The 21,591-nt window shown below is 41.3% G+C and overlaps 2 protein-coding genes across 2 annotated transcripts in view; one reads left to right on the forward strand and one right to left on the reverse strand.

The window, feature by feature from the left end:
• The first annotated feature begins 5,060 nt into the window (after window positions 1-5,060).
• On the forward strand, window positions 5,061-10,330 carry slc25a55a (solute carrier family 25 member 55a). The gene is made up of 10 exons (XM_037679459.1): window positions 5,061-5,137; window positions 5,756-5,847; window positions 6,045-6,170; window positions 7,366-7,421; window positions 8,574-8,664; window positions 8,737-8,855; window positions 8,945-9,140; window positions 9,246-9,400; window positions 9,491-9,566; window positions 9,643-10,330. The coding sequence occupies exons 2-10, from the start codon at window positions 5,828-5,830 to the stop codon at window positions 9,800-9,802; spliced, it is 999 nt and encodes a 332-aa protein (XP_037535387.1). The 5' UTR covers window positions 5,061-5,137; window positions 5,756-5,827; the 3' UTR covers window positions 9,803-10,330.
• Window positions 10,331-12,749: 2,419 nt separating this feature from the next.
• The window catches only part of tspan2a (tetraspanin 2a), an 11,581-nt gene continuing 2,739 nt past the window's right edge, over window positions 12,750-21,591 (reverse strand). Inside the window, exons 2-8 of the mRNA XM_037679460.1 lie at window positions 21,381-21,483; window positions 14,716-14,813; window positions 14,423-14,497; window positions 14,242-14,331; window positions 14,080-14,151; window positions 13,877-13,960; window positions 12,750-13,727 (exon numbers count right to left, since the gene is read on the reverse strand). Coding sequence (XP_037535388.1) covers window positions 13,662-13,727; window positions 13,877-13,960; window positions 14,080-14,151; window positions 14,242-14,331; window positions 14,423-14,497; window positions 14,716-14,813; window positions 21,381-21,483 — 588 coding nt within the window. The 3' untranslated portion in view covers window positions 12,750-13,661. The remainder of the gene's footprint in view (window positions 13,728-13,876; window positions 13,961-14,079; window positions 14,152-14,241; window positions 14,332-14,422; window positions 14,498-14,715; window positions 14,814-21,380; window positions 21,484-21,591) is intronic.

The following is a 21,591-nucleotide window of genomic DNA, read 5'->3' on the forward strand; positions in this document are numbered from 1 at the left end:
TATATATATATATATATATATATATATATATAGGGGTCGGGTGCAATGTGGGATGGGTGAAGGCCGAGGGCGGGGACCCTGGCGGTCTGATCCTCGGCTACAGAAGCTGGCTATTGGGACGTGGAATGTCACCTCACTGGTGGGGAAGGAGCCTGAGCTGGTGTGTGAGGCTGAGAGGTTCCGGCTAGAAATAGTCGGACTCACCTCTACGCATGGCTCGGGCTCTGGAACCAGTTTCCTTGAGAGGGGCTGGACACTCTTCCACTCTGGAGTTGCCCCTGGTGAGAGGCGCCGAGCAGGCGTACTAATTGCCCCCCAACTTGGTGCCTGTGTATTGGGGTTCCCCCCGGTGAATGAGAGGGTGGCCTCCCTCCGCCTACGTGTGGGGGGACGGGTTCTGACTGTCGTTTGTGCTTATGCACCAAACGGCAGTTCAGATTATCCACCCTTTCTGGAGTCCTTAGAGGGGGTACTGGAAAGTGCACCTTCTGGGGACTCCCTCTTTCTGCTGGGGGACTTCAATGCTCATGTGGGCAATGACAGTGAGACCTGGAGGGGTGTGGTTGGGAGGAACGGCCCCCCCTGATCTGAACCAGAGTGGTGTTCTGTTGTTGGACTTCTGTGCTTGTCATGGATTGTCAATAACGAACACCTTGTTCAAGCATAAGAGTGTCCATATGTGCTCTTGGCACCAGGACACCCTAGGCCGCAGTTCGATGATCGACTTTGTCATCGTCTCATCTGATCTGCGGCCACATGTCTTGGACACTCGGGTGAAGAGAGGGGCGGAGCTGTCAACTGATCACTACCTGGTGGTGAGTTGGCTCCGATGGTGGGGGAGGATGCCGGTCAGACCTGGCAGGCCCAAACGTATTGTGAGGGTTTGCTGGGAACGTCTGGCAGAGTCTCCTGTGAGACGGAGTTTCAACTCCCACCTCCGGGAGAACTTTGAACATGTTCCAAGGGAGGTGGGGGACATTGAGTCTGAGTGGACCATGTTTCGTGCCTCTATTGTCGAGGCGGCTTACCAGAGCTGCGGCCGCAAGGTTGTCGGTGCCTGTCGTGGCGGCAACCCTCGAACCCGATGGTGGACACCGTCGGTGAGGGATGCTGTCAGGCTGAAGAAGGAGTCCTATCGGGCCTTTTTGGCCTGTGGGACCCCGGAAGCAGCTGATGGGTACCGGCAGTCCAAGCGACATGCGGCTCGGGTGGTTGCTGAGGCAAAAACTCGGGCATGGGAGGAGTTCGGAGAGGCCATGGAGAACGACTTCCGCACGGCTTTGAGACGATTCTGGTCCACCATCCGGCGTCTCAGGGGGGGAAAGCGGTATGCCACCAACACTGTTTATAGTGGGAGTGTTGTGCTGCTGACCTCAACTCGGGATGTTGTGGGTCGGTGGGCGGAATACTTTGAAGACCTCCTCAATCCCACCGGCACGTCTTCCACTGAGGAAGTGGAGCCTGGGGACTCTGGGTCGGGCCCTCCAATCTCTGGTGCTGAGGTCACCGAGGTGGTTAAAAAGCTCCTCGGTGGCAGGGCCCCTGGGGTGGATGAGATCCGCCCAGAGTTCCTTAAGGCTCTGGATGTTGTAGGGTTGTGTTGGCTTATGCGACTCTGCAATATTGCGTGGACATCGGGGGAAGTTCCCCTGGATTGGCAGACCGGGGTGGTGGTCCCCCTATTCAAAAAGGGGGACCGTAGAGTGTGTTCCAACTACAGGGGAATCACGCTCTTAAGCCTCCCTGGTAAGGTCTATTCGGGGGTTCTGGAGAGGAGGGTCCGTCGGATAGTCGAACCTCAGATTCAGGAGGAACAGTACGGTTTTCGTCCTGGCCGTGGAACACTGGACCAGCTCTACACTCTCAGCAGGGTCCTGGAGGGTGCGTGGGAGTTTGCCCAACCAGTCTACATGTGCTTTGTGGACTTGGAGAAGGCATTCGACCGCGTCCCTCGGGGGGCCCTGTGGGGGGTACTCTGGGAGTATGGGGTACCAGGCCCTTTGATACAGGCTGTTAGGTCCCTGTATGACCGGTGTCAGAGCCTGGTCCGCATCGCCGGCAGTAAGTCGGGCTTGTTCCCGGTGAGAGTTGGACTCCGCCAAGGTTGCCCTTTGTCACCGATTCTGTTCATAACTTTTATGGACAGAATTTCTAGGCGCAGCCAAGGTGTTGAGAGGATCCGTTTTGGTGGCCTCAGGATTGCATCTCTGCTTTTTGCAGATGATGTGGTCTTATTGGCTTCATCAGATCGTGATCTACAGCTTTCGCTGGAGCGGTTCGCAGCCGAATGCGATGCGGCCGGGATGAAGATCAGTTCCTCCAAATCCGAGGCCATAGTCTTGAGCCGGAAAAGGGTAGAGTGCCCTCTCCGGGTCAGGGAGGAGGTCCTACCCCAAGTGGAGGAGTTCAAGTATCTTGGGGTCTTGTTCACGAATGAGGGAAAAATGGAGCGTGAGATCGATAGGCGGATAGGTGCAGCGTCTGCAGTGAAGCGGGCGCTGTACAGGTCTGTCGTGGTGAAGAGAGAGCTGAGTCAAAAGGCGAAGCTCTCAATTTACCGATCGATCTACGTTCCCACCCTCATCTATGGTCACGAGCTTTGGGTTGTGACCGAAAGAAAGATCTCGGATACAAGCGGCCGAAATGAGTTTTCTCCGCAGGGTGTCTGGGCTCTCCCTTAGAGACAGGGTGAGAAGCTCGATCATCCGGGAGGGACTCGGAGTAGAGCTGCTGCTTCTCCACGTCGAGAGGAGCCAGTTGAGGTGGCTTGGGCATCTGTTTAGGATGCCTTCTGGACGCCTCCCTGGTGAGGTGTTCCGGACACGTCCCACCAGAAGGAGGCCCAGGGGAAGACCCAGGACACGCTGGAGGGACTACGTTTCTCGGCTGGCCTGGGAACGCCTCGGGATTCCCCCGGAAGAGCTGGCCCAAGTGGCTGGGGAGAGGGAAGTCTGGGCCTCCCTACTTAGGCTGCTACCCCCGCGACCCGACCCCGGATAAGCGGAAGAAAATGGATGGATGGATATATATGCCCTGAGATGACTTGTGATGTGACTTGGCGCTATAAAAATAAACTGAATTGAATTGAATAGTGACTTTGGTATGATGTCAAAATCCTAAATATAATAGAGCTTAAAAGCTTAATTTGCCTGGGGAAGATTATGTTTTGTAAATAATAATGCCCTAAAGCATGAAACAGAAAATTAAAAGGAATTTGTCTTCGTCAGCAATTCATAGAAACCAGCTATGTAGCACATACTGTACCATTCACGTTTTCAGTCAGTTGTCATGCAGCTTTGTCAAACTAAAACTACAGATTTACTGCCTTTAATGTTTTTTGTACAATTTTTTATAGTTTTTAAAGACATGCCATTGTTACAAGATGGATTACTGTACAGCAAATTTAATTTCACAAATTAAAATGTCTCTCTTCGATCCAAATGAACATAAATGAAATATTGACACTTTAACCTGTTTTTAAGGTTACCATTACCTGTATATCTTTTGTTGTTGTTGTTGTTGTTGTTGTTGTTGTTGTTGTTGTCGTCTTTGGTGCAAGATATCTTCTCAGCAAATTATCAAATAAAAATGTTTAGTTGCAAACTCAAATAGATTTATCTTCCACTAAAACTTGACTAAGTTGCCAAAGATTTTTGAGCTTATCTCTTTTATTAGTTTGTGTTTCTCAAAGTCTTGCCAGTAAAACACCTTAAGAATATTTGTTGCATGTAGTTTACCTCACAGGTCACAATTTAAGCATGACAATATTTTAAACAAGTGTGCACTTGTCCAAAGTTAAAGCTTATGAAACAGAATATTGCATTAAGTGATATCGCTTTTGCTTTTAATTGCACAGCCTGCAGGATCCATCAGTTTCTGCATTTTTCTCACTTGTGTCAGCAGGTTTTAATTATTGTGAATGTATCTCATGAAAAGGTTAGACCCACCTGTTTTAAAGAAAGGTCACAGCAGGTAAACAATGTCAGCAGTGACAAAATGTATGAACTGAACAATTGGAATAATTACCAGGTAGTTACAAAATGCTACCCTTTCCAAAACTGCATACCTGACTTGCAGATACTGTACAGTGTCCCACCCAGTGTTACATGAAATTCAGCCCCAAGTCAAATGTTTGCAAAGAACTAGTTCCAACAACCTAGAATCTCTCAACTTTTAAAACCTTTAACTCTCCTGCCTTAGGCATATGGCTTAAAACTTTCCATGTCATTTTGTCAGATGCAACTAAAACCTTTCTAGAAAGTTCCATATCCTGGTACTCTGACGCAGGTAACAACTACAGAATTATTAGAATGCTTTCTGGTCTTTTGCCAGATGCAACTAAACCATTTCTAGAAAGTTCCACATATGGTGCTTTAATTGCCACAACTCTCATCGTTCAGTGAACATCTATGGAATAGGATGCTTTCTGTTGTTTCGGTGATGTTTGCCTGACCACAGGAATAGATTTTTTATTTTATGTAGCATTTACTTGGCACCTTTTTGGTAAAATTGTGCCAATGTTCCAAACAACAACATTGAGAACAACTTGTAAATGCATTCACTATTCAGCTGTAAAGTAGCTGTAAACTAATATTGAGTTCAGTATTCAAATGTAGTTTATTGAAAGTACTGACATACTTTTATCACTTGCCAGAAAAAAATAGAATAAACTAGAACAGAAGATTGAAATTTATTTTACTTCTGACCACACCTTAATGACCTCAAAGCCTTTATAGGATACAGATAATCTAGATGGTTTAGAGAAATCGAGCCTATAAAGTCTATTGCAAACAGCAGATCAGTCTTAGAACATATAGTTAAAAAGTTTTATTCATAAGTAGTTTTTTATATAATTTAACTTAGATTTTGCAGCTAAACTCTGCACAATATGTTCTTTGTACATGACCCTATTGCATGAGATCATGTGATTGGACAATACGAATTGATTGATGGGTCTGTAGTCCAATAGAAAACGTAAAATTTCTGATTGGTTGGTGGTAAAAGAGAGGGAGGGGCTTTCTTCATGATTTTTAAGCCCAATGGAAATTTCCACTCGTTCCATTCATTGCTGTTAGCGGACCTGTCGAGCAGCCGAAGTCCCTTCTGTCTTAAAGACAATACAAAGCAATAATTACCGGTAAGTAAGCTCTACATTTAATAAATATTTCAGTAATAAAACGATCGATTTAATTTTAGTTAGTTGTTTAAAGCTAGCTTGTTTACTTTTGGGGACGATATTGTGTTCTTCGGTTTGCTTCACACAGTCACCGCCTGTAAGTTTGATCCGAACTTTGTTTTTTGCTTTGTATTTAATTGGGCCATGCACTATAAATAGTAGTTGGACGTTTATAAAATTAAAATCATTTAACTATATCTTTTGTTAATTGTAGATGAAATTTGATGGGGTTTGTTTCATATAGCATAGAGATGAAGTCGTGTATTCGGTCATAAATCGTGTGAATGTGTCCAATTAAACTAAGTTACAAAGAAATCTATCTGCTAAGGCCCGCTGTCTGTAGCGGCTAGATTCTATCAAATTTCTATGGTATGTGAGATGCCCATGTAGGGCGTTCCGGTGGTGATCACGCCCACTGGCTACACAACTCAAATTACCGTAGCTAAGCGACCAGTGGCTGACGATAAGTCAGGAGGTTCAGCTGTGGTTTGGATAAGCTTTAGTGAACATCAGTGAACATTCATAGAACTGTTGGGTATTCTTGGTAACTTTCAGTGACCCCCCCCCTTCTCTCTCTAGGACCTTCTTGAACACTTGAATCCACATCACTTCTTGACATCTTCTGTCTTCATTTGGAACAAAAAAGTCATCATGTCTCAGCAACAGCTCAGGTATGTTTCATTATTTTTTATTTATTTATTTTCACATTTAGAGAAATTGCATAATGGTTTTTACTTCAGAATTCATTGCTGAAATATTTCCCAGCGTCAAACCAAAAGCTTCTGAAGCTCCTTTTTTAATAATGAAAATAAAAAGTTGGAAATTGTGCAAGAAACGTAAAACTTTATTTCTCTCTCTTTCCTTTCAGCCTCCCAGCCAAGCTCATTAATGGCGGTATCGCTGGCATTGTTGGAGTGACTTGTGTCTTTCCCATTGACTTGGCAAAGACCAGATTGCAGAACCAGAGAAGTGGGCAGCAGGTCTACAAGAGCATGTGAGTATTTATAACGCAGGTCATCATGGATGACTCACGGCACCATTCTCCCAGTCCAGTCTCTGGGCATTTTACCTGCTCTTTGTGTGTGTGAGATCCAGCATTATCTCTTAAATCCACTGTGACTCACGCATAGCTAACCTGATGAACCGCTCATTTTTGTCATTCCTCTTTTCTGAGAAGGTTTTTGAGTGGAGGGATGGAAATTTACAACCAAATCTTCTATTGTTGTATTTGTTTTTGTCCTTGTAGCTACTTGTCTTCCGAGGCAGCTTACAGTGTTGTTTAACATTGTTGCATGTATTTCTTTTGTACTGCCTTGTAGGAATGTGCGATATCACGATATTTATTGTGAAGGGTGGCGATAACAATATATATCGCGATATGTTTTTGGTATAAAACTTCCAATAGGAATAAAAAAAGCATAGGGTGACTTTTTGCCATCATATATTTTGAAGTAAGAAAATTCCACTACTAGGTCCAGAGAGTTTTAAAATAATAAACAAATCAAGTATTAGGCTCCTTTATTGTAGTGCAAAACAGTGCAAAAGATATCAAATGTAGTTTTAGCCATATGTTTTAAGATAAAGAAAATTATGATAACTCTAACAGTTTCCAGTTTTCGCACTTAAGAAATGAACAGAGCAGCATTTCACACTGAAACACTTCACCCTCCAAACCTCTAGTGGGTGCCTCTTTCTGCTTTAACGGAGAGCTGGCACAAAATGAGTCTGTGGCTTTGACCAGAGGGTCTTGTAGTAAAAACACACAACACGGCGTTCTTTTACAGATCAGAGAGCAGGTTTCTCTGAAGCTGACCAACGCTGACTAACTTTCGATGGAAAAAAATAATAATAATACTTTTGACGGAACACAGTGTTTTAAGCATGCGTCCGGATACGGCAAAACTACGGCAAGCCGGCTGTAGTTGGCGTGTAGCTTCGCTACTCAGCTCTTGAAGAAAAGACTTTAACACCACTTGCGCACAGTTTTCAACTAAAAAAAAGTAATGATTAAATCTGACGGGTCTGATTTTTACATCAGATACTACAGATTTCTATCGTAGGCTAAATTTCTATCGTTTCTACAGTGTACCATTTTTTTATATCGCGCATTCCTACTGCCTTGTATTGTAACATTGTTACTACTTGTTTTTAAATGGGTTTTTAAAGGTTTTATATTTTTCTTTCTGTAGGATGGACTGCCTTATTAAAACTGTTCGAGCAGAGGGATACTTTGGCATGTACAGAGGTAAGAGTTGACACATCTATATTTTAGGAGGCAATAGGCTTTCACTTAAAGTTTACCTTAATGAGAAGATTTATATGGAAAGGGTAAGGTATATGTGGATAGACTAAACAGTTCAGTGTTACAAAAGTTATATTTTTTTTATTTTAACTGATGACTTGGTTACCAGTAGTTTTTTTTTAGTTTTTTTTTATTGCATGAGATATTTGATTTACATTAAAATCAAAATTAATCTCTGACAATCTTGTTTTAAATGTAGTGTCATGCATTCAGTTATTTTTGAAAAAAATAAAAAATAGTACTTTTTGTTGGTAAAAATTGAAAATCTGCACAAAAAAAAAAAATGGGAGGCCGTTAGTCGAGGTCTCTGCCTTTTTATGAGGAATGCTGTTGTTTGCATCTGTGTTTTTCATATTACAGACTTGGGTCCCCCTGGGATATTGAAGGCTAGCCGATAAGGCGCAGCCACGCTGGAGGCAAATCATTTAATGGTTCTTACTATATTGCTCTATTTAAAACTACTGTATAGGCACAAGTCTTTGTTTTGCCATTTGTTTGTTCTGTAATTTGACTTCCTATCAGTAACTTTGTCTCCTGTCAAGTCACTTTGTTGTGAACTGCCTTTTTTTTTTTTTTCCTCTCTGTCTGCCTTTTGTCTTTGTCTCTCTGGGCTGTAATGTGTACTTACAGACTTTGGCTGATCTTGCAGATGTCTGTAATTTTGCTCAAAGTCTGCTCACATTCTATAGTCTGTCTTCACTAAGATTTCTTTATTCCTCCATTTTTTTTTTTTCCGTCATTAACAACCTGCAGCCTTTGAATAGATACGATTCCTTCCCCTTTCTCCCTCAAGTCAGCCTTCTTTACAAATTATAGACTTCATAAACCTAATCCTCACTTGGTGTCATTTTTCCATTTTATCTATTTCTTGTATCACGTCTTAAAATACTTTTTTAAAAGTAATTTTTCTTTAAGAAGCTTTTTTCTGAAGCTTCTTTTTAGTTAAACATTTGTTTTGTCTTTGTGATAAAACTATACAACTGATAACTTTCTTTCTGATGTTATGTATAATATAGTGTCAGGAAACGTTTTTTTGTTCTGAAAATTAAATTTCATTATGGCTTCAAGTGCTAACTGTATCGTTTGTTTTCTCAGGTGCCGCAGTAAACCTGACTCTGGTTACCCCTGAGAAGGCCATCAAGCTGGCTGCTAATGACTTCTTCCGCCATCACCTCTCCAAGAATGGGTGAGCACAGTTGTGTAAAATAATACTTTTTAATATGCACGGTTCGTGGGTTTACTTGTTTTCTGTTAACAGAAAGGGGTTGACAGTTTTCAAAGAAATGCTGGCAGGTTGCGGTGCAGGCATGTGCCAAGTTATTATCACTACCCCTATGGAAATGCTAAAGATACAGCTACAGGATGCAGGACGGCTGGGTAAGAATACAAACTTCTGATGAGCATATTTCTGTGGTTGGCTATTATAAATCTGTATTTAATATGCTTTGTTTTCTTTCTCCTCAAAGCGGTTCAACAACAAAAAACAGTCGTGGTGTCTCCCACAAAGCTTGTTGTCACAAATGGTCTTCTCGCCCGCTCCTACAACTCTGGCACCGTGATGTCGACACCGAGAGTTGTGTCAGCCACACAAATCGCAAAGCAGCTTCTCCACACCCAGGGCATCCAGGGTCTCTACAAAGGTCTGGGAGCAACGCTGATGAGGTAAATCTTGTTTTTTTGTTATGAAGAAAATCTGAACTTGCCATTGTAGTTGCTCTGTATAATATCATTGTTATAACAATAACCCTTTTGCTTCATTTCTTCCAGAGATGTTCCCTTTTCTGTTGTTTACTTCCCATTGTTTGCTAACTTGAACCGCCTGGGCAAACCTAGTCCTGAGGACCAGTCTCCCTTCTACTGGGCATTCCTCTCAGGCTGTGCTGCTGGATCTATTGCTGCTGTTGCTGTTAACCCCTGTGATGGGAGGGGCCCCCCCCCCCCCCCCCCCCATTTTGTCATTCTGCATTTTTAATAGCATCACAGTTAACAAGTGTTTTGATTTGCCCTTCCAGTGGTGAAGACCAGGCTGCAGTCTCTAAACAAAGGGGCAAGTGAGGAGAGTTATAATGGAGTTCTGGATTGCGTAAGGTACGACAGACATTTGTCAGTTTGTTAAATACTCGCATGCATGTGAGTTAATAAACCAATATTTCTGTCTCAACAGTAAAATAATGAGGAAAGAGGGGGCCACTGCCTTCCTGAAAGGTGCTGGCTGCAGAGCTCTGGTCATCGCACCTCTGTTTGGAATTGCACAGGTCATGTATTTTGTTGGTGTGGGTGAATATATTCTGGACAACTTCCCTCTCACCTTCATGTCTGTGTGAGTCCAAATCATCTGGCTGAAAATCTGCAGGAGCTGATGGACACCTGGCAGCTGCATCCAATCAGTTTACAAGTGCCAAAATAAAGACTGAGTCAAAGTTTGACTTTATTTGTATGGTCCAACAGCTGTGATGCACTTGAACACTTTTCCAAACTTCTCAAGTCGGCGGAGGCCGCTGTTTGCACTTAAAGCTGTCGGCCTTCTTTGGGTGGGGACTCGGAAAAGTTCATCTTTGTCCTCAAACAGTCGATTTAAGATTCCCTCTGTGAGGGCAGGAGCTCATTCAAAGACCCATTTAGTATTTTTTTCATACTTTCTGTGATACATATATCCCAGGTTGCCATTACTGTTCCATTCTGTACAGCCTTCAATAGTTGTAATGGGTAAATGTATGAGGCCTAGTTTACACAATTGAAAAGGGATTTTTAAATGTGTGTGTGTGTGTGTGTGTGTGTGTTTATATACTTTTAGACAATATCTTGTAGATGTTTTTTGACTGATCTCGAGCCTTCTGACTGGTATGGGACCACACGGCTTACCAGACCATCATGTGTGTTTGTGTGTAGTCCTGTTTGTCTGCAAACTGGACTGTTTCCATCTTTTCTGCAAAAACTTGACATCAGTTTTGCACATTGTGTGTTTGTCTACATAACCTGACTTGAAATATTTATATGTGCGTACTTGGTTTCAGTCACAAGATAATTTCTGGTTTATGCTTTAAATGGAGCAGGTTTATCTGTTTTCTAAGAAGCATTTGTATTTTGACCTAAAATGAACATTACTGATACTGTGAAAAAAAGACTGTTACAATATTGTTTGTTGGAGGGGTTGGCATTTGTATATTTAATGATTAAATTTGCATATACAGTAAATCTTTTGTTTTTATGATGGTTATTTGATGCTTTTGAATTGGTAAATCTTGTAGTTATTACAGCAGCACTTTATGTACAAAGATACATTTTACTGTTCGGAACATTTAAAACGTGGTATTGTTGAAGTCACCTTATCTACGGTAAATTAAGGAGCAATGACCGCTCCAACACGACTCAAAACTAAAGCGCTTTCACCTCGACTCTTCTAAAGTTTAAAATTATGTGACCAAGTTTATCTGGCTTTTGTCAAAATCGGCTCCATTTTCTAAAGCTGACCAATATGTTTTATCTACATAAATATGAATATTCTGGTTTAAATAAGTTATTTTAAATGGCACTAGAACTAAAGTATAACTTCTAGTACCGCTCTGATTTTATTTGTTTGAAAATCATTCTGCTTTCTGGGATCCCACAAGTCAATCCTTATTTGTTTCCAGATTATCTGGATTATACCCTGATCCCAGTCTGCTCTCATAATTGCAGATGACAGACAAAACCTAATCTTTAAAACATTTTCCAACTCAACTGTACATTTGTTTCTTAGTGGAAAACAAAATGTCCTTCATGTCAACTCCGACAAGAAAGACGTTTCTATTTGAAAATATCCATATTCCCTACTTTGGCAATATGAATTCCAATTAAGTTTATAAAACACTAAGTCACTGCAGAGGTCCTCTCGGGGCACTGAACAGAAACATTTGTATATATCAAGGTTTTTATTGTCATTTGTAGCACACGTACATGAGGTGGAACAAAATTGTGAACACACATGTATATATCTATAGATATAATTTAACACAGGAACAGACTGCTTTGAATTTAATTCCGTCACAGAACTCGTCTTGTGCAAGCAGGAAAGCGACAGTGAAATGGAAAAACTCCCCCATGAGGAAGAAACCTTTAGCAGAACCAGGCTCAGGACAAGCGGCCATCTGCTTCGACCGGCTGGGTTTGAGAGGAACAGAATGGCAGATCGAGAATCGCATGTTAAAATGGAAATGGTATCAAATGAAAACTATTCAATTTTAATAATTCATAGGAAATTTGGTCAAATTGTCCTCTAGTAGTCTGAGCCTATGGCAGCATAACAAGCCAACCCTATCTAAAGGATTTATCAAAAAGGAAAGTCTTAATCCCAGTCTTGAAACTGGACAATGTGTCAGCCTCACGGACAGAAACTGGAAGTTGGTTCTGCAAGAGAGAAGCCCAAAAGATCTTCCTCCCATTCTGCTTTTGGAAACTAGGAACCGCGAGTCAGCCTGCAGTCTGAGAGCGAAGTGCTCAGTTATTAAAATATGGAACAATACGATTTTGATTATAATCTGGAGCTAGGTTGTTGAGAGCTTTGTAGGTTAGAAGTAAGATTTTGAATTCAATTCTGGACTTGACAGGGAGCCAGTGGAGAGAAGCTAAAACTGGAGATATATCTCCTATTAACTCCAGTTAAGACTCTGGCAACAGCATTTTGGATTAACTGAAGATTTTTAAAGAAGTATTTGGACACCCGGATAATAAACCATTGCAATAGTCCAGTACTAGTACAATAATAGTACTATAGTAAAAACTCCCAACAGTCTGTTAAATGTGCACATTTCTAACCTAATATAAATTACAAAAACGTTTTAACCCTAGAAGTAGATTTAAATAACTATTGACAGGAAAAGTGCAGTCAGTAATATGAGACCTTTATAAAAGACCTCTTAGAAAATGGATGGATGGGGTGGCATCTGTGAGAAGCAATCACACTGAGCCCACCACCAAGCCACGGGCTTCATGAGCTTTATCGCTAAGGTGCTGGTGTCGCAAACCCAAAGTTCTCCACAGATATTCTTAAAGTTGCTTTGTTACCATAATGCAGGTGGTCATAATTTTTTGGCAAGTGGGTGTATGCATGGAAGTATTAGTTTCTAAGCTTAGAAAGTTAAAACTGACTGCAGTGTTCAAACTAAAAACCTGCGCAGGGCGCCAACACGTTCAGGAAACACCCCGACCACAAAATATACGTTGGTGCACTTCCCCATTCTCTTTAGATGCTGAGAGAGAAGTTGGCTGACGATACAAAAAACAGGAAACAGGTGATAAAAGCACCCAGTATTTATTTATTGTTAACAGTATGACACAAACTATATTATCCTATATTTTGCATCGTATTGGCACACCAAGAAAATGTACATCCACAGTAATTCACAGAAAATGCAGACTAACTCACTGTTAAAACATGCTCGAGATGAACTCGGTGCAGCGCACTGCCGACCTCTGACAAATTTGGAAATTTACAAAAGGGGACGTTCGTCATCAGACCGTCCTACCCGTCAGGTTAGCGTTCACGTCTACACATTATTGTGCTTTACAATAAAAACGTTTCAGTGGAGCAAGAAGCAGCACGCTCGTTATGCACGTGTTCAAATGACAAGAAATGGTCAAAATATTCAGTAGTTGACTAAAAAAAGGTCAAGTAGGCACATCATAGAAATCCACTCTGCAAAGGTAGGCTAGTCTTCAAAACACTTCAACGCACACAAAAAAATGACAAGAATTAGACCAAAAAGAGCAAAAGAATGCGTCAACGGCTACGGCTTGAACTAAGTGTCCGTATTTACAGCAGTGCTTCTTCACGCCTCGCTCCGAGGGGATTTGACAGTGTAGCATTTCATCCTCTGCACAGCAGCTGTAGCGTATTAAGAGCTAGGAATGTCACAGAGTTGTGCTAGAAGCAGAGCTTTATTCATGAAAAAGACGGAGGGGTAAATCAGTGTTTCAGTGCTGGTGGAGTCGAGACGGCGGTATGAAGATACCGATCCAGAGTACCGTGTTGAACGTGGTGGTCCCCGCCTAATCAGTCTCGTCGACGAGGAATGCCATTGAAATGTAACTTTGGCTTTGCCCTTCTTGTAAAGTTAGATATTGATTCTGGAGGGCTGTGAGTGTGTAGGGGTTTGGTTGTTGCAGGGTGGCGTGGCGGGGTTGGGGGGTGGGGGACTGCACTCTCTATATAACCTCCCTGGTGTTCCTTATAGCGCAACACAGGACCATACTGAAGATCATCCCAAGGATCTGAAAACAGATGATTGGTGACAACTTAAAGAAGTAACACAGCAACATATAAAACCTACGTATTATCAGCAACTTAAGGATAAATGTTAAGTCGTGTAAAAATGTTTGGGGTTTAACCAGTTAAAGATCGATGTTTTGGAAATTCTCACCATGACTCCAGCAATACCGATCCCTATGTACCCAATGATGTGCAGCTTTTCCTCAAAGAAGTCCTGTATTGCAGAGTAGCAGTCCTATAAACACAAAAACAACATTTATTTTTACAATGCAACACAAGAAATTAATAAATAAAGCAGGTGCTATGCTGCCACCATGTGGTAATAAAGTGTCACAGCAGGCTGGCAGGGTTTACCGGGGTGTCTTCTGGAACATCTGCGCACATCTTTTGAAATGCATCTGAAGTGGGAACTCCACAACAGTTCAGCTGCGAATAAGGAAAGGCATAAATAAGTTTTTTTTTTTTTTTTTTTTAAAGTGTACATTTGTTGGTGAGCAAAAGTTAAATTGGACTTACAGTTTTGTGGTAAAGCGTTGCTATTACGGTGCCATTTAGACTGTCGTCGTCAGCGGAGTTGTTATAAAACTTTTGGACTTCTTCAGTAATCTGTTGTGAATAAAATAATAAAGAATAAGATTGTGTTTATAACTCAGTCGACTCGTAGCTACCAGATCCTGTCGATGATCAATAACTTTACCTGTTCCCTGTTCATGAATCCAAACACGCCGGCGGTGATCTCAGCTCCAAAGATGATCAGGAGGCATGCAAAGAACTGAAGAGCCAGACAAAAGACAGGCAGATCTTCAAGCAAGGGCTGGTGTTAGTTCAATAACTAGCTTTTGATCAGCTATTTTTTTAAAGAATGTATTTAAAACTCATTGACAGCTTATTTAAATTTACATATAAATTCAATTATTTACAATGTCCACAATCAAAACGTCACCATAGTAGAACGGTGTCATTACAGAGTTTTTAATTTGTTGAACCCACCGACGCAAGAAGACACTGAGACTCCCTCACAGCCCCGAAACACCCGAAGAACCCTACGACCATCATCAACCCTCCGGCACCCAGAAGGATGTACACAGCTGTAGAGAGACAAACAGCTGGATCATTCTGTGTTACTTTGTCAAAGCAAACATGAGAAAATACACAGCTGTATTTGATGAATTATGAGTTCAGAAAACCTAATGAGACATGGAAGAATAAAAGTGCAGTTCACAGCTTTTTAATGAAGAGGGCAGCAAGAACCAAAGAGCCATCATGGCTTCAGGGAAGGAGATTTAAAAAAAGACGTCTGTTTGTTGTGTTGGAATAACAGGAGTGTAGGTGGGAACTTTTTGTGGCCTCCCACGGCTCACAATCTGATTTTCAACCTGCTCCATGTGAATTTTATAACTTTCTACCAAGCTGAATGCATCTTTAACTAAACATATCTGTGGTTTGTTTTTTTATGTGTGAATAGTGTGTGCTGTAACGTGTTATAATTGTTTATCAAAAGCCATACTGGTTACAGAGAAGACATTAGAAGGACAGTTTTTTAAAATGACAAACTATCTGGAGTTGTGCAGGAAACTAAATATTAAATGTTTTCCTCCTCTGAACACCTATAAGCTTGAAATCCTGCCCTGCAATGACAACATGTCTGCAGCTTGTTTAGAGTCGGTGCTGAATTATAATTAAATGAAAACTGAAGCTAATGTAGCAAGAAAATCTGCAGACAAACAAGGTTTCCAGTGCGCTCTTTTGATGCATTAGTGTGGTTTCCAGTTATAGACTCCCATCATTCTTGCTCCTGCACAGTGGAGCAGACGCCATCTGTCTCATAAAATGGCAAATCAAATTTGGAAGGCTCGATTGCTGCAGAACGTGATCATCTCGGCTCCCTTCAAGTCAGCCTGACGTCACCTCCCCTGCCTGCTCCCTGCCTTCACTACCGAGTCCTTTGCATCGTAACCGCACACCGGACTGGTCCCTGAGCGCCGTGCTAAGAGCCTAATCGGTGACATCGGTAGAAACCACGGCAGCAGCTTAATTAGTCCTCATGGGCCCAATGCAAGCTGTTGTTTTCCTGTTGATGAACAAAGGGACGTTAAAGATGAAGTGAACAGACGTCTGACCTGGAAGGAACTAAAAGTGAGAGATGCAAAACCTCAAGGCAAATTGTCTTGTTCTGCAATGGAAAATACAACGAGTCAAGAACGTTCCACTGTTTATAAAAAGTCATAACTGAGTCTAACAGCTTTATTATTCCATCAGTCCCTCGCTTTCATTCTTCCTCTTGGCAAATCTAAAGACAGCGCAGACAACTGTCACCCTGTGGCTCTTCAAAACCAGTATCAGTTAGAAACACACATTAGTGTATGTAAACATCTGGATTATCTCTTAGTTGAACCCTCTGCCTATCTTATACACACATAAAATGGCTGTTTACACACCGGAGAGGTGACAGCATGGAAAGTGAATCACCCACAGGGACTGCTGCCATTTTGTCTTATTATGGTATCACCGTGTTAAGTTTCTTTACCAGAGCTGTGCGAGGACACCAAACATTCGCTTACTGAGTTTAAGATGTTTGTTTTGTGAGCGCTCCTCTGCAGGATCATGCGAATAACAAGACTTATGCACCCCTTCATTAAAGAGCTGCAGTCAGCAGGGCTGCTAGAGATGGTTTTTTTTTATGTCTTGAATCAAGAAAAGTAGATCAAATTAAATTTCATCTTAGCATGTGTTTATCTGAAAATGCTGTAACCAAATTTAAAGGTTCTCTTCCATCATTTTCCTCTGTCTTGCAGAGTAAAACATCAGAAAGCAGTGACTTAGATCATCTACTTGATAAATTTACAACTGCTTTGCAAACTTCACTCGATAAAGCTGCTCCACTGAAAAAGAAAGTAATCAATCAGAGGAGATTAGCTCCTTGGTTCAATTATGAGTTACGTAGGCCTACTTTAAAACAGGCATCTAGAAAGCTGGAAAGAAAATGGTGATCCACTAACTTTGAAGAATTTTACATATCTTGGACAGATAGTCTCCTCTTTAAAGCTAGAACTTTATATTATTCATCTTTAATTGATGAGGATAAAAATAATCCCAGGTTCCTTTTCAGTAAGGGACAAATTTCAAACCAACTTTCCTACTATCGCCTCTGGTTCTGTGTCAGATGAGATAACTTTCAAAATGTCACTGGAACCTGATTTATGTTTGGTCTGTTTTTGTCCTGTTCAGCTCTCTGAATTGTCATAAATAATAGCTTCATCCAAACCATCCACATCTGCTAGATTCTATCCCAACCAAGCTATTTAAAGAGGTATTTCCCTTAATTAATACCCACATCTTGGATCTGCTTAATTTGTCTCTAATGAACGTTTATGTACCACCGTGCTTTAAGATTGCAGTAACTATTTCTTTAATTAAGAAACATAACCTTGACTCAGGAATCCTAGCCAATTATAGACCTATATCTAATCTAACGTTCATCTAAAAAAAATCCAGAGAAAATAGTTGCAGGTCAGTTGAGTGAACATCTGCAAAGAAATAATCTGTTTGAAGAGTTTCAGTCAGGGTTTAGAGCTCACCACAGCACTGAAAGTGAACTGGTGAAAGTTACTAATGATATTCTCATGGCCCCAGACAATGGACTTGTGTCTATACTGGTCCTATTAGACCTCAGTGCTGCATTTGATACAGTTGATCAGTGCCCTGAGATTACTTCTGTTTTGCCTTAGCATTATATAAATAAACTGAAATTAAATTAAATTGAATAATACATGTATTGCTGCGTGGATTTACTGACAATTTTGATTGGCGAGATCCTCCAGAGTTGAGAAAGAAGCTATTCTTGTGTGGCGACCACAACAACAAGATTTAGAAGAAACAGGGACATTGTTTTAGTATAAAATGTATCCTTGTAACGTTGCAGCATGGGGACAGCCACATCCCAGTCATCATTACATTCGCAGTGCCACACAAGCCTACATGCACATAGTGAGCAAAGGCTGAACATCTCTATTTAAAAAGAAAATACGCAGACAGACTATACAAGACTTTGTTGCCCCCACAGATTCAACGCAACAAACTGATTTTTCCATCTAATTCTACATTAGCTGCTTCGGTTAGCACAACAATTAAGTTGCCACCTGCTCGCCAGCTATGTACACGGTTGAAACTTTTCCTTATGTTTTTTTAATTTTATGCAAAGTCAGTTTGCAATACTTCAGGGACAGACTCATCACTTCCTGAGCTCTCAGCAAAGCAGAAGCTTAGTTTGCCTTTTGGCTCAAAGTTAAAACTAAATTTAGTGCCACGTGTTTCTTTATTCAAAACTGAAATTAAAAGATAAAACACAGCAGGTGGAAAGGAGTGCAAGGCTCAGTAACGGGGAGTATTGCATGTTATTTATTGTCTTTATCTCATTAAACAGACAAATCCCAGGATATTTGAATGTCAAATTAAACTGAGCAGAAATTGTCTTAACCACTTATACTTTGTAACTGTTAAAAAAAACAAAAACATTTTATTACTGCACACGTTTGATGCATGTTTAACTTAAAAGTGCTGTCATGTTTTAAGGTTGTCTTTCCGAGAAGATTGAAGGAGACTTTACTGAAGCCTCTGACACACCCATCCTGCTCGTCACGTCCTGAGAGAGAGAAGCCGTTCCATGACGGCACAGCGTGGAGCTGATGAAGTGAAGTCACCGTTTTAGGTCACGGTTCGAACGGGAGCAACGAGAACAGGCTTCGTTCTGATCATTCACTCCCACACAGAGCAGCAAATACAAGGCCTGTTGTGTTGAGCGCCCAACACTGAGGGCTGTTTGTCCTCTCTACTGTACGTTTTAATAATCTGAGGTTTGTTTTAGTGAGAGTTTCACACACAAAAATCTCTTCATTCGGTTCGAAAAAGATACCTGAGTATGAGCAAAGAGACAGAACTGCCATTCACCATTAAAAGTCTCATTTTAGACCATTTGTACGTTTGATCAAACAGTTCACGGAGTTCGCTCGGCGTTATTCCCCTCTGCTTCTGTTTGCAAAATACCATCGGTCATGGAACAATGACTTCTGCTATTATATATATATATATATATATATATATATATATATATATGAACACAGTTGTTGGGGCATTACACTCGTTTATCAACTTTTTCTAATATTCCTATCTTGATTAATAAAAGGGAATATGTGTATTTTGGATGTAAAGTGGATTTATGTCTTTATGTAACACACAGTGATTTAAAGAAGTGAAACAGCCAATGAGCCATAAAGTCTTGTGGCTAAAAGTTATTTTTACAATTTATCTTATTACAATGAAGGCAGGCGATCTTCAACATAACAGAAATCAGGCTACATAAGTTTTACATCAGTTGTAAATATATTAAACAGCCTTTAAATTGTGGATAGTTTTAACAAAAAAAAATAAAAAAATAAAATAAAAACTATAGGTAACATTTAGCTTATGTTTATATTGTCATAATAATTGAATCACCACAAACCAAACCTACCACACATTTACACTTGGAAAAATTCAACGAGTATTCCTTAAAATAAAGAATATCACCTGCTGCCTTGCAGGCCAAAGTTTTAAACAAAGAACTTGCACCCTCTGTTAGCACTTAGCATGTATGTTTGGGATTACTCTCAGCTACTACCACACCAAATTGCTGTCCTATGCATGAAAACCTGACTATATTATAGCCATATTTATGTTCAATACATTTATTAGCTGTAATGACCATCTTGGATTTGTCTGACTCTAAAAGTTAACCAGTTGAAGTTTTACATCCAATGAATGATTTCAGAGAGTTTCAATATATTCTGGTTATTGGTTCTTGTGATATATTGATAACAGACAGTGTTGACGCCAACAGTTATTGAGTTTTAAATGAAATTCTTGTGAAATTGATTAGAGCTCAAAATATATTTTGGGAATGACTCTTGGCTACTAACACACCAAATTCCAGCTCAGAGGCTGTAAAATGACCAGAGTTGTAAAGATTTTTGTGTTTCCTACAGTTGATAGGTGACCATGTTGAGCAAGACTGACAGTCAGTACAATCCCATGAACTTTCTGAGAGTTTCATTAAAAACCTGCTCACTGGTTCGTGAGATATTCTGCTCCTCACAAACCCACTCCTGTCGTTCACGTCAGCGAGTGATAAGTTTTCCAAACTAGCAATGCAGAAGTTGCTGCGTGTCAGTCCAGCTCCACGAGTCGGCTTCACGACGACTGACAGGCTTTGAGGGGGCTGTACTTTCTGAGCAGCTGCTGCCTGGTACAAAAATAGCATCCTGTTCAGCACGACTCCACCATTGAATACAGAAGTTAAGGAACGTGCACCAAACCTACATTTGTGGGTTGCCAGTGCTTAATTTGAGCCGGAGCAGGATCTGGGAACTCTCTTATTTTGACAGGTTGCGTTCCGGTAACTTGGCTCATAACTCTAATAAAGTTATGAACAAATATAACTGTCTCGAATGTATAAAACTTATATTGGATATGTAAACTGAAAATATTTACATAAACACTAATTTTAAACACAACAGCCACCTACGAGCATATGACCTGCCTCTTCAAGTAGAATTTCCTATACATAAATAAAAGTTATATAAATAATATAAATAAATAAACGTAATTGAAATTTCTGCGGGTAGCACAACCGGTAGAGCTGCTGCCTCTCAGCGAGCAGGTCCCCGGTTCAAATCCTGATCCGGAGGCCTTTCTGGGTGGAGTCTGCATGTTCTGTCCATGCATGCGTGGGTTTTCTCCGTGTGTGAGTGAGAGAGTGAATGGTTGTTTGTCTCGTTTGTCTCTATGTGGCCCTGTGATGGACTTGCAACCTGTCCAGGGTGTACCCCGCCTCTCGCACAGTGATTGCTGGACATGGGCACCGGCAACCCCCGTGACCCAAAATAGAAGATGCGGGTAAAAGATAATGGATGGACGGATGGAAATTTACGCGTCTACCCTTAAAAAAATATCCGCCCCTAAAACAGAGGTGGGGGTGAGTGCCCAGCTAACCAGGCAGTCGTATGTGAGCAGGAGCCCACAGGCAGCCGCCATGAACGCCTCCTCCATCAGGTATACTCTGATGGAGGAGGCGCCTAGAGGTTTCACATGTGGAGTCGGACAACAACGAGCAGGGATAGTGTCAGGCTCGGAACTGTCAAGTAAGTGTTGTTGGTGGTGGTGGTGTGTGTGGGTGTGTGTGTGTGTGTGGGGGGGGGAGATGCTTGACAGAAGCATAGATGTTTAACAACACGTTAAATACACCAAAATGCAGGAAATCGCATCTACTTTATTCAAATTTTTCTGGGGGAGGAACCCCAGACACCCCACCATCCCCACCTATTACTTGCATTCTGGCATCTATCAGTTTACAAATGAAGCCCTGTGGGTTGCTAAATGCTAAATATCCAAAAGTTGAAACTTCTCTGCATCTCCTGTCAGGCCAGAAACTTTAAAAGTTAAAGCCAGAGTCTAGGAGGCACATCTCAGACCTCTTATTTTAGCACTGCACATCTTTGCACGCGTGATAAAAAAATCATTACTTAAAGTCTGAGACGTTTATTCCAGGGACACTTTATTAGTGAGGATCGCCAGACATTACATAGATGTGAGGTTATGGGGGTTTAAATCTTGTGACGTACCTATGAAGAAGGTGTCGGGGGCTCCATCGCCTGTCAGGAGGTCCACTGTGCTTGGGTCAAACCTCAGCCATAATCCCACCGCCAGCACCAACAAGCCCGACAGCTGAGGATTGATTTACAACCAGTATCAGCATCAGATATCAGTGAACTAATCATTTATAGACAGTAAACATTCAGAATATTGTTCATATATATATATATATATATATAT

The sequence above is a fragment of the Nematolebias whitei genome, chromosome 7 (assembly GCF_014905685.2).
Source record: "Nematolebias whitei isolate Nwh7 chromosome 7, NemWhi1, whole genome shotgun sequence".
Lineage (NCBI taxonomy): Eukaryota > Metazoa > Chordata > Actinopteri > Cyprinodontiformes > Rivulidae > Nematolebias > Nematolebias whitei.

What these genes read in the sequence shown, in the direction of transcription:
- slc25a55a (XM_037679459.1), top strand. Translation starts at nt 5,828, where the DNA reads ATGTCTCAGCAACAGCTCAG. An exon ending in ATGTCTCAGCAACAGCTCAG is followed by an intron (nt 5,848 to 6,044) that starts GTATGTTTCATT and finishes CTTTCCTTTCAG; the next exon opens with CCTCCCAGCCAAGCTCATTA. An exon ending in CATCACCTCTCCAAGAATGG is followed by an intron (nt 8,665 to 8,736) that starts GTGAGCACAGTT and finishes TTCTGTTAACAG; the next exon opens with AAAGGGGTTGACAGTTTTCA.